The sequence below is a fragment of the Pangasianodon hypophthalmus genome, chromosome 6, assembly GCF_027358585.1.
Source record: "Pangasianodon hypophthalmus isolate fPanHyp1 chromosome 6, fPanHyp1.pri, whole genome shotgun sequence".
Classification (NCBI taxonomy): domain Eukaryota; kingdom Metazoa; phylum Chordata; class Actinopteri; order Siluriformes; family Pangasiidae; genus Pangasianodon; species Pangasianodon hypophthalmus.
This window is the reverse complement of record NC_069715.1, coordinates 16,949,420-16,962,170: the sequence shown is the minus strand read 5'-3', so window position 1 is coordinate 16,962,170 and position 12,751 is coordinate 16,949,420. Positions and strand designations below refer to the sequence as shown.

Genomic DNA, 12,751 nt, shown 5'->3' with positions numbered 1-12,751 from the left:
AATATCAGTTCAGGGTATTCAGCCATTCTGCACACAGTAGAGGAGGTGATCAACCAGGTACCTCGTACTCACTCTGTAGAGGACTCTACCAGGGGACATCAGTGTATATGTTTGGAATGACAGGTACTGCGCAAGCCATGGATTGTCCATAACAAACACTTCATTTGAACACATGGTTGCTCATAAGTGTACTTGTTACCAGAGAACCCTGGGTCAAAGGTCAACGATCAATTTTGTAATTGTATCAACAGATTTGTGGCCATATATTCTGCACACTTGGGTAAACAGAGGGGCAGAGCTGTCAACTGATCCCCACATGGTGGTAGGCCAGATTTGTTGCCCAGGTCACCGGCAAGATTTACCTGGTAAATCCAGGGGAGAGTCTTCTAGGTTGCATGGGAGCATCTGGCAAAACTTCAGTGAGAGAATAATTTAACTGCCACCACCAAAAAGACTTCACATGTACCATGTAAGGCTGGAGACACTGAGTCCAACTGGACCATGTTCAAATCCTCAATCCTAGAAGCAGCTGCAAGAAGCTGTAAGGCGATTGGTGCCTGTCATGACACTGGTGGACAGCAGTGGTGAGGGAAATCAACAAGTTTAAGAAGGAAGCCTTCCAAGTAATGCCCATGGAAGGAAGTGAAACCATGCACAAACTCTGCTCAGCAAGTGGTTGGGGAGTGTTACTCTCTACGCAACAATACAGTATCTACTCTACTAGATACCGGTGAGCAATGGTAGGAGCACTTTGAGGAATTCCTTAAATCTCCTAAATCTCTGGTGTTTAGAGCTCATCACTGTGGCTTACATTAATATGGCAATTACAATCCCACAGGGGAAAGGCTGCAGGGGTGGATGAGATTGAGGCAGAGATGTTGAAGGCACTCAGGGTTATGCGGTTAACACGCCTCTTCAAAGTGGCATGGAGATCTGGGGCACTTTGGACTGCAATAGTGGTCCCTATTTTTTTCTTTTTTAAACTGTTATTATAGGGGAACTCATATTGCTCAGCATCTCCCAGGAGACGTCTATGCCAGGGTTCTGGAGAGGAGACTGTCTACTATCTGAACCTAGGATTCAGTAGGAATGTGGTTTCCTTCCAAGCTGTGGAACAGTGGAATAGCTCTTTACTCTTGCACAGCTTTGTGAGGGGGCATGGGAGTATGCTAATTCACAGGATATCAAGACAAAGCCTAAGCTTGAGTGGTGTCAAGTATGGAAAGCTAAAGGTTATATCTCTGTTTGTAGATGTTCTTCCCCTGGCACCACATGAAGTGGACATCCAACACACAGTGGAATGTTTTGCTGCTGAGTGTGAAATGGCTGGGATGAAAATCAGCACTTCTAAGTCTGAGGACATGCTTCTATCCTGGAAAAGAGTGAGATGCTCACTTCAGGTGAGGGGAAAGACCTTATCCCTGGTGGAGGAGTTTAAGTATCTTGGGACCTTATTAATGAATAAGGGAAAAAGAGTGTGTGAGACTGACAGAACAGGTCAGTGGGAGCGATGTTACAATCGTTACACCGGTCTGTGGTGGTGAAGCAGGAGCTAAATTTGCAGACAAGACTCTGTTTACAGGTCAATCTATGTCCCTATCCTCACCTATGGCCACAAGCTGCGAGTACTGGGTATGGGCGGCAAAAATAGTGTTCCTCCAGAGGGTTCCTTGGCTTACTCTCCGAGATAGAGTAAGAAGCTTGACACGCCTGGAGTGCCTCGAAATAAAGGCATGGCTCCTCCAAAGTGAGAGGAAATAACAAATAGTTCAGGCACCTTATAGGGGCAGATCCAATCTAAGAGAATTTTAATAATTCTGAGAACAGTAGAAAAACATGAATGCATGTTTGATGCTACAGTGAGGCAAAGTGTATATGATTTAGGTCATTTTTAAATTATGTAACTCAAGTCATGGTATTAGTACAGTAAGCTAGCACAGACATCAAACATGAGCAACAAGTCGAACTCTACGCCATCGGCGTTGAAGGGGATACCTCCACTACCAAGAAGTCTTGTTTTTCCTGTTAATAATTTATATGCCAGAAATAACCTTAAAATATAATTCAAACATCAAAAAAGCTTTTAAAGAAAAACTATTTCAGCAATTTGACCTTGATGTGAACCTGACCCTGTCTGGATTAATTCCAAAATATAACACTGTGTAACAATTTATGTTCCTGGGTAGTAAGGATTACTTTCTATTTGCTTTATGCCTCAGATGTATAGAAAATGGCTATTAATCCCCTCCAACTTTGCTTTTGAGACCAGGACATTGGTATTTTTACCCATTTTCATTGAGGAAAACGAGCAAATTTGTATCTTTTCGTTCACATAACGTCAGAAAAACACCAACATATGAATCATAATTAACATGTATTTATACTATAGTTATACAAAAATGACCACAAAAGATTTAGAAGTGAGTAGTTTGTCGAGATTTACGATTATATTGTAAATCACTTTCACGAAGCAACCCCCAAATGTAGCCTGCCATCATGTCCTCATTATATTGTCCTTGGTAGCGGCATTCAAAGTCCAGTATATCCTGGTGGAAGCACTCGCCTTACTCAGTGGAGTATGCTCCCATGTTCTCTTTGAATTTATCAACATAAGCATCAAAGATAAGGACTTTGACAGACATCCTGCAGCCCATTGTGCTGTAGTTTCTTCACCAGTGTCGCCACCGGCTCCACATGAAGCCCCAAATCACTGCAACAAAGCTGTACCAAGCCGCTTTCTCCTTCGTAGTGAGCTTCTTGGGGAATTAGCTTCTTTATCTGTGGTCCAACAGAGACTCTAACTTTGACTTTTTTTTGACTTTTGACTTTGTCCCAAAGACAAAGATAGCAGAGAAACTTGGTAAAACCTCTTGGAGACCCAATAGGAATGCCACCATTCTGAAGTCTCCAATGACCTCCCAGCCGTACTTTTCATACTTCAAGGCGTCCAGCAATGTCTTGCCGCTTTTGTAATCATCTTTGAGGTACACTATGTGAGCCAGGGGTACTTGATCCCATTTTGGAGCAACATGGCTTTGAGGCTCCTGCATGAGCCGTCAATAAAGAGGCACCACTCATTTGGGCTACAGGTGATTCTGATTGCCTCGAACACACTGGCCACATTGTGGCAGAAGCAGAGCCCATCTTCACGTGTGAAGACGACAGAAAAAGCTTGGCGACACTTCCTATGACTTGCACACTTTCAAGTTCCACTGCTTGAGCCTAGACATCAAAAGTTAGGCATTGGACTTGGTGAGACCAAGAACTACAATGTCTTCCTTGCTCTCTGACTTGCTTCTAACTTTTGAAGATGGCAGTTCTCTTTGGAGAAGTGAGAATTGTCCATCTTACTTTCCAGAGGTTTTTTTTTTTTGTTGTTTTGTTTTTTTTGTTGCAGTGCTCACAGGTGAAACAAGGTGACCACGGTTTGTCTTGATCTCTGACAGGCATGCCGAAATATGCCTTGTAGGCCTCACACATCTTAGCAGATGCTTCCACTGAGTACTTTTTTGCTCTTGTCTTGATAAATTCGCCACAGACATAGCAAAATGGATCTGCTGGATGCTTACAGCCTCTTGATGCCATCTAAGAAAAATGCTGAAATGTTTCCATGTAGGCAGGTGGAACTAATCTAAACTGGTGGGCTTAAGGCCTCTGTATTTATACTACTATTTATATTACTGGAAAGTTCTAGAAAGTTCTAAAAGTCTGGAAATGTTCAGGAAAATAGATCTGGACTGTTCTGGAAAATAACATATTTAGAAAGAACATTCTAGATCTATTTTCCAGACTTGTAAACTTTCTAGAACTTTCCAGTGCTTTTTTATTATTATTATTATTATTATTATTATTATTACGGGCATCCTGGTCACAAAAACAATGTTTGAGGGGACTAATAGCCATTTTCTATACTTTTGAGGCACAAGCATGTAGTACCCAGGAAAAAAAATTTATTACACAGTGAAATAGGTCAATTTCAAAATACCAACGTCACAAAAGCAAAGTTTGAGAGGAATAAAAGCCATTTTCTATACTTTTGTGGTATAAGCAATTAAGAAATAACACTTACTACCTAGGAACAAAAAAATTATAATGTGTTACATAGTGTAATCTCCTCATCTGCTGGTTATACAGATAATTCTTTATAAATACAAACATTCACCCACTTGTTCTTGAGACACTGTGCTAACAAGAACCTCAGACAGATGCACGACATGGACACACGGCCTAGAGTTCTTGAACATGAACATAACATCTCTGCATGACAAACAGTAAAAAAAAGCTATTGAATTAAAATTGTTTTAGACATTTGACCTAGCTGTGACCTGGATCAATTCCAAAATCTAATAATTTCATCTGGTTACAATGATAATTCTATATAAATTCAACATTCAACCACTCATTCTGAGGGTCTGTTAGAATAGTTTACAGCATAACAAGACATGGCTTTCTACAGAACTGTCAAGAGCTTCAGGTGAAAAAATAATTTGTAATGTAAATTAAAACACAGCTTTGTCTCATTTTCCATTCACTGACATGGGAAAGGGTATGGTTAAAAACTGCACTGCAGTCGGTCATTTTGGCTTCATTTTTACACCCATTATGACATCCACCCTTACATACAGTCACTGATTCAGACCCTTGACTAAGGCACTCCAAATTGGGCTCAGGTGCATCTAGTTTGCTTTGATTATCTTGAGATATCTCTAGAACCTGACTGGAGTCAGCCTGTTGCAAATTCAACTGATTGGATATACTCTGTAAAGCACACAAGTGTGTAAGTTTCCATAACTGACAGCGCATGTCAGGCCAAAAACCAAGAGATGGGAGAACCTGCCAGAAGAAAAACCATCTCAGGAATACTCCATCAATAAGGCTTTGATGGTAGAGTGGGTAGACCACATGTCAAACACAAGACCTGCAAGCCAAATCCAGCCCATGGCCTCATTTCATTGGCCAATGTACTGCATGCAGGGTCACATCTCACAGCACTGAAACATAGTTTAAATCCTATGTAATCACACTCACATTTAAAATGATTCAGAAGCACATCACGTGTTACCTGAATTCTCCTACACCACCCAATTGCTATGCTTCCTCCACTGGCTTCTTGGAGCTGCCCGTATCAGATTTTTCACAGATGCTTTCCTACAAAGCCAAAAATGGACCAGCGCCCACCTCCCTTAAAGCACTTATCACACCACTCTCCCTCCAATCCTCCAGCACTACTCGACTGGACCCACCATCTCTCAGGGTACAAGGAAGGCATGCATCAAGGCTCTTCTCTGTTCTGGCATCTAGGTGGTGGAATGAACTTCCCCTAGATGTTCAAACAACTGAACATCACTGTCTGTCTTCAAATGATGAATAAAGAACCTAACTCTTCACAAAGTACTTAAATTATCACTTTATAATTTAAAAAAAATTCTTCTTGTCTTTTTTTCCACATTATACTGCCTCCACAACAGAGTTGTCTTTTTTTTTTTGACTGATGGTACTCTTAGTCCATGACCTAGTGAACCAGTCTCAGGATGTATTTATCGATAGAGACTTCAGAGCACTTCTGTACGTTGCTCTGGTTAAGGGCCAAATGTCATAAATGTAAATGGAAGTTGTGCTGGCAGTGACATAAGCAGAAATTAATTTTGGTGGGATCAGGAAATATAAGAATAAAATCATGATTGTTTTCCTGGCACTATCTACCATCAAACAATCATTCCATATTAATAACATTGCCATAAAATATCTTTTTGACAGTTCCCCTAAAAAATTATAGGATGCTTTTCCTGAAAACATCCTATTCTAGTCTCAAAGCCCAGACAGATTTTGTTAAATAAGGAAAAACAAAATTATATATTTCGATTACACCCCTTTAGGGTCTCACAAAAATGCTGATGTGGCCCGGGCAGAATTTGAGTTTGACACCCCTTGACTAAACAGAAACCATTCCCGGGTAAACGGTATATGGAAGGCACTTAAAGGATTTTTAGAGTTTGAGGAAAAAGATTTTCTGGTCTGATCAAACAAAAACTGAACTCTCTGGGGTGAACTCCAGTGGCTACATCTGGAGAAAATCAGGTATGGTCATCGACTGGCTAGTATTACGCATTCCTACAGCATCATGCTATGGGGGTCTACTCAGCGGCAGGGGTGGGGAGGCTGGTCAGAATTGAGGGATGATGTTTGATAGTTATAAGAGTCACTACTCTGGCAGTGTTCCGTCGTAGTGGCGCAGTGTTTTTGAGTGTATTTATATTTCACTTCTGACCTCCTACTGATGATGCTGACTGTCACAATAATGTGAAGCGCTTTATTTTATTACTACTACTATTATAAATTATTTTATTTTCACTCTTATCATTGTTCTTTTTTTCTATGACTAAGAGGCTGGGCAGAGGCTGGTATGTTGGACACTAAAGTGGGTCTCCCTTGCCATAATTTAAAGTATGGCAAATCTTGCAGTGCACGTTACATCCACCATGTTTGTTTAGGTGGCTGGGGTTGGGGACCTACCAAACATATTTTGTTCTTATGGCTTATCTTTTTCTTTGTTTATTTTAAACTTCATTATCTTAATTTATGGGGTTGCGTTCTCAATGTCTCACCTAAGTTTCCTTATAGCTGACACCAGCTCAATGGGAAAAATAGGGTGCATGGGTAATTTTGTTAGCTGGAATGTTAAATCTTTCAATCATCCTGTGAAACGGAAAAGGGTACTCTTACACCTTGACCATCTAAAAGCAGACAAAGTATTTCTTCAGGAGACACATCTCTGAGTGATGGACCAGATTAGATTAAAAGGAGGATAGATAGGGCAAACATTTCATTCAAGTTTTAATTCCAAAGCAAGGGGGGCAGCAATTATAATACATAAGACTGAACCATTTGTAATGTCTAGTAGACTCAGATCCCACGGGGCGATATATCATTGTGATGGAGAGACTGTATGGGCTCCCCATTATTTTAATGAACATGTATGCTCCAAACTGGGATGACAATACATTCTTTACTCGGACTTCCTCCTGAATTTCCAGTATAGACACTTACCACTTTATCTTAGGGGTGGACATGAATTGTGTCCTTTCTACAAAGTTAGATCGCAGTTCATCTAGAGCGTCCCCTGAATCCAAATCATCTCAAACAATTAATCTCTTCCTACAGACATATGGTTTAACTGATATTTGGCAGTTCCGAAACCCTACTTCTAGGGGTTATTCCTTTTTTTCTTCAGTTCATAACTTATTCTTGCGTATCGTTTATTTTTTTTTTATTGATGATAGACTTCTCCATATGATTGTTGATTGTGAATACCAGTTTATAGTCATTTCGGACCATACCCCATTGAAAATGTAGTTATGCATTCCAGGCGTAGAACCCTGAGGTTCAATCCCCTTCTTCTTTGAGATGAAGTTTTTGTGAATTTTATTAAATCAGGGATTGATTTCTTTTTGTCTCATAATAAGACCCCCGGGATGTCTTTCTTAACAATTTGGGAAACATTAAAAGCATATCTGAGGGGGCAGAACATTTCGTATGGTTCAATGCAAAGGAAAGCCACCATGGAGCGTCTTAGACAGCTAACTGATGATATTTTGAAGTTAGAGATCAGATATAGCCACTCACCATAAGATGACCTAGTTAAATGTCTGATGCTTAAGATGGAGTTTGATCTTCTTTCAAGAACCTTATATTAAAATCGAGACAAATGTCCTATGAACATGGGGAGAGGGCTGGGAAAATTTTAGCATATCAGTTGCATCAGAAAGTAGCCAATCAGTATATATTGAAGATTAGTGATGAACAAGGTGAAAAACACACAGATCATATAGAAATAAATTCATGCTTTTATCGATACTATGCTGCCCTTTACTTATTATTATTTACATAATTTGGATATCCCCAAGTTAGACCCAGATTTAGCATCCGACCTAGAGAAAGATATTTTGGTTGAAGAGATTATAGACGCAATTAGAAGTATGCAGTGTGGCAAGTCACCGGGACCAGATGGCCTTCAATCTGAGTTTTAAAAAAAAATTTCAGATACACTTGCCCCTTTGCTCCTTACTGTATTTAAAGAACCACTGTCTTCAAATTCTCTCCCTCCAACTATGCGTGAAACACCCATTTCTCTGATTCTGAAGAAAGATAAGTGTCCCTCTCATTGCAGCTCATATCGACCAATCTCCCTTCTAAACGCAGATGTTAAAATCTTTGCAAAACTGCTAGCCCGACGTCTTGAAGTGCTCGCCCCCTCCATAATTTCTTCAGATCAGACTGGTTTCATAAAAAAAAGGGTACTCTTTTTTTTTTAATGTTAGGTGCATTTTAAATATTTTGTATAGTCCCTCTCCACCCGACATACCAGAGATTATAATATCGCTCGACGCTGAAAAGGCCTTTGATCGGGTGGAGTCGGACTATCTTTTCCGCAAACTAGAATTTAGTAATAAAAAAATAGGATTTGGGCCCAATTTTAAATCATGGATTTAAATCCTTTATTCCTACCCAGACAGGGCTGCCCGCTGTCTCCGATTCTGTTTGCCATTGCAATCGAGCCACTAGCCATAGCTATACAGCAAGATAGTGCTATTAAAGGAATTCGTAGAGGGGATATAGAGTGTAAAATTTCACTTTATGCTGACGATTTTCTGTTGTCAGAACCATTGCGGGGTCTCCCTAAATTATTGAACATATTAGAAAGATTTAGTAAGATATCTGGCTACAAAATAAATCTTCAAAAAAGCAAGTTAATGCCAATTAATGAAGCTGCCACACGTAAATATTTGGTAAATTGTGATGGCTAGATGACTGGGTCAGAGCATCTTTAAAACGGCAGGCCTTGTGGGGTGTTCCCAGTATGCAGTGGTTAGTACCTACCAAAAGTGGTCCAAGGAAAGACAACCGGTGAACTAGCGACAGGGTCATGGGCACCCAAGGCTCACTGATGCGCATGGGGATTGAAGGCTAGTCCATCTGGTCTGATCCCACAGAAGAGCTATTGTAGCACAAATTGCTGAAAAGTTAAAGCTGGCTATGATAGAAAGGTGTCAGAACACACAGGGCATCGGAGCTTGCTGCATATGGGGCTGTGTTGCCACAGACCTGTAAGAGTGCCCATGCTGACCTCTGTCCAATGCCAAAAGTGCCTACAATGGACAGGTGAGCATCAGAACTGGACCACGGAGCAATGGAAGAAGGTGGCCTGGTCAAGCACATTTTCTTTTACATCATGTGAAAGGCTGGGTGCGGGTGCATCGTTTACCAGAGGAAGAGATGGCATGGAAGAAATCTGCTGGGAAACTTTGGGTCCTGGCATTCATGTGGATGCTATTTTGACACATACCACCTACCTAAACATTGTTGCAGACTAGATACACCCCTTCATGGCAACGGTATTCCCTAATGGAAGTGACCTCTTTTGGCAGGATAATGCGCCCTGCCACACTTCGAAAATTGTTCAGGAATGGTTCGAGGAACATGACAAAGAGACTAGATACAGACTAGATACACCCCTTCATGGCAACGGTATTCCCTAATGGAAGTGACCTCTTTTGGCAGGATAATGCGCCCTGCCACACTTCGAAAATTGTTCAGGAATGGTTCGAGGAACATGACAAAGAGACTAGATACAGACTAGATACACCCCTTCATGGCAACGGTATTCCCTAATGGAAGTGACCTCTTTTGGCAGGATAATGCGCCCTGCCACACTTCGAAAATTGTTCAGGAATGGTTCGAGGAACATGACAAAGAGTTGACTTGGCCTCCAAATTCCCCAGATGTCAATCCAATCAAACATCTGTGGGGTGTGCTGGCCATCAAGTCCGATCCATGGAGGCCCCACCTCGCAACTTACAAGACTTAAAGGATCTGCTGTTAACGTCTTTGTGCCAAATATCACAGCACACCTTCAGGGATCTAGTGGAGTCCATGCCTCGAAGGGTCAGTGCTGTTTTGGCAGCAAAAGGGGGACCAACACAATATTAGGCAGGTGGTCATAATGTTACGGCTGATCGGTGTATGTTCTAGACATGCCCGAGATTGTATAAATTTTGAAAGTTAATTTTTGAGGCATTTTCAGAAATAATAGGAATGCCAATAGCTCCATCTCCTTTTATAGCCTTTTATATTTGGTGTCACTGCACAGAACATGCACCTAAGCAGTTATAACAGTAAATTGTTGGCCTTTTGTGCACTACTTGCCAAAAAATAAGATACTCTCTCCAGGGGGTCTACCCAGAGATTTTATGCAATCTGGCAACCCTTCTTGTCATTTGTTGAAAAATATGAAATAGAGAATACAGTCCCAAAAAATGTGTAGTTTTTTTTTTTTTTTTTTTTGGTGTCTAATTATCTGCTTTCTCATTTTACATATTAATGTTGATTCTTATTATTGGAATTACTCCTTCGGTTTATTTGTTTTTATTTATTTATTTTTCTCTTTGCTTCTTGTCTTTGTTTAATGTAGTTCATATGTATGTGTAATGGATAGAGGGATGGGTCATGTTAGGGTTCTGACTGTATATATTGTACTGTTCTGGTCTCTTTTGACTTTCTTTGCATATTATAAAATTTTGAATAAACAGACTTTGTTCAAAAAAAAAGAACTGAGGGGTGTAGAGATGTAGAATGAGCCAAGAGGTCCTCGAAAAAAACTTGCTTCTGAATGCACACGAGTGCAGACTGGGGTGAAGGTTCACCTTTCAACATGACAATGACCCAAAGCAGACAGCCAGGTCAAAGCTGGAATGCCTTCATGTCTTGTGTACTAATGAATATTGAAGTCTCCAATTATTATTGCCATTTCTGTTGAAATGACCAGATTTGAGAGGAAGTCTTCAAATTCCTGGAGAAATTCAGAAAAGCGCGTATTGTAAATAGCTGCGATGCCATCTTCTTGGCTAATTAAACAAAGGCGGTGTACATAGGCAGACCCAGAAAAACTAGCAAAAAACAAAAACAAAAAAACAACAACAACAACAACAAACAAACAAACAAACAAAAAAAAAGCCAGACATGTTGCGGTAGGTGAAAAAAGGGAAGAAAATGCAGCAGCTGATAAAGAATATAATGAAGAGCAAATAACATTCCTAGCAGTGACAAAAAGAAAGGTTTAAGTGCAGAAATAGTGAGAATTTCCCAGCAAACAGATTTGAGTTAAAGATAGGAAGCTGCTTTGAGCTCTTGAACAATAGTGTGTTTAATTGCCTTAAAAAATCAAATCACAGTGTGTCCTGAAGTACTGAAGGAAGTCTATCTCAACACTTCCAGTATTTTCAAAGCCTCACCCTTTTCTGCTGACATCAAGAGTCACTAACATGTCTTTTCGTTCCTCCTCTTCTTCATCAATATCCTCAGAGGACTCATAGTCCACATCTCGCAGTTCACCCTTCATAGAGCCCACCTGGATTTGCTGGGGGGGGGGGGGAAGAAAAAAAAAAAGTCTCGATACTTTCACAGTTCACAAATCTACTTTGTCTGAACTGAGCCACTATATTTATTATATCCTTATTTTGTGGGTATTCGGGATGAAGGATTATCATAAGGCACCAAATATTGGACCGTTCTCAGTACAGCAGTAACAGAGACACTGTAGTGGCAAAGTAGTGTGTAGGGCACTGGGGCTTGAGAATACTCCTCCACCCTAAATTGTCCTTCCAGCACTGACAAAAGACTATTGGAAGAATAACACAAATGGACAAGAGGAGACTCTCAAACTCAAGTCAATAATTTCTTGCCTACAAAGTGCACCTACAGTAAATGGTATATGCAACTGATAAAATGGCTAATGAGTGTAGCTAAGGTATATATACTGGATAAATTTTGACCCGATACCTACTGTTTCAGCTGGGAACTCCTCATCTTGCCCTTGGTTATTAAATGTACTCTTGTTATTGGTTCCACTGTAGTCTAGGTCTTTGGTACTTGTACCACCCATATCCCAAATTCTTTTCTCCTTCCCCTTTGGCTTCTGGGGTTTAGGGGATTTACTGTCACAAACAACATGTAAACAGAGCAGTTACTTTTCTACAGTACATATATAATTGCACCATGGTAGAAATTCATTTATTAGCTATTATCTTACGCTAATGTTCACCCCTGATCTTGTTTGACATAGCTAAAGGTTTGTTTCACTATAGTTAAAGATTGATGTTACTGTATTTTGACCTCCATATATAGTCATGGGAAAAAGAAAGTACACCCTCCTTCCATTCTATGTTTTTATGTCAAAATAACAAAATAGCAATTGTGTGGTCCACACCAACTTCTATAAACAAACAAATAATCCCTGATGACAAAAAAAAAAAAAAAACACAACAGATTTCAATACGTAGTCATTTTTTCTTAAACCGTAAACCAACATTCAGAAACCAGGTGGGGGAAAAAAGTACAAAAAAGTCCCTTCTTTCCAAAAGGATTATGGCAGCATGATTTAGGTTTGCAAAACTGCATTTGAATAAAAGCTCTGGAACAATATCGTTTGGACTCATGAAACCAAGGTGGAGATGTTTGGTCGTCATGCACAGCGCCATGTTTGGCAAAAACCAAACACAGCATATCACCACAAACAACACATACCAACTGTCAAGCATGGTGGTAGAGGAGTGATGATTTGGGATTGTTTTGCAGCCACAGAACCTGGGAAACTTGCAGTCCTTGAGACAATGATGAACTCTACTTTATGCTAGAATATTCTTGAGACAAATATGAGGCTATCTGTCCAGCAGCATAAGCTGGGCCAAACCTGGGT

At 40.3% G+C, this 12,751-nt stretch overlaps 1 protein-coding gene across 8 annotated transcripts in view; it reads right to left on the bottom strand.

The window, feature by feature from the left end:
* srpra (SRP receptor subunit alpha) overlaps positions 1–12,751 on the bottom strand; it is an 89,810-nt gene that overhangs the window by 41,150 nt on the left and 35,909 nt on the right. For all 8 annotated transcript variants that reach the window (XM_053234787.1, XM_053234785.1, XM_053234786.1 and 5 more), the window contains 2 exons: positions 11,840–11,990; positions 11,289–11,413 (listed from right to left, as the gene is read on the bottom strand). In XM_053234787.1, the coding sequence (XP_053090762.1) occupies positions 11,289–11,413; positions 11,840–11,990 (276 nt within the window). The remainder of the gene's footprint in view (positions 1–11,288; positions 11,414–11,839; positions 11,991–12,751) is intronic.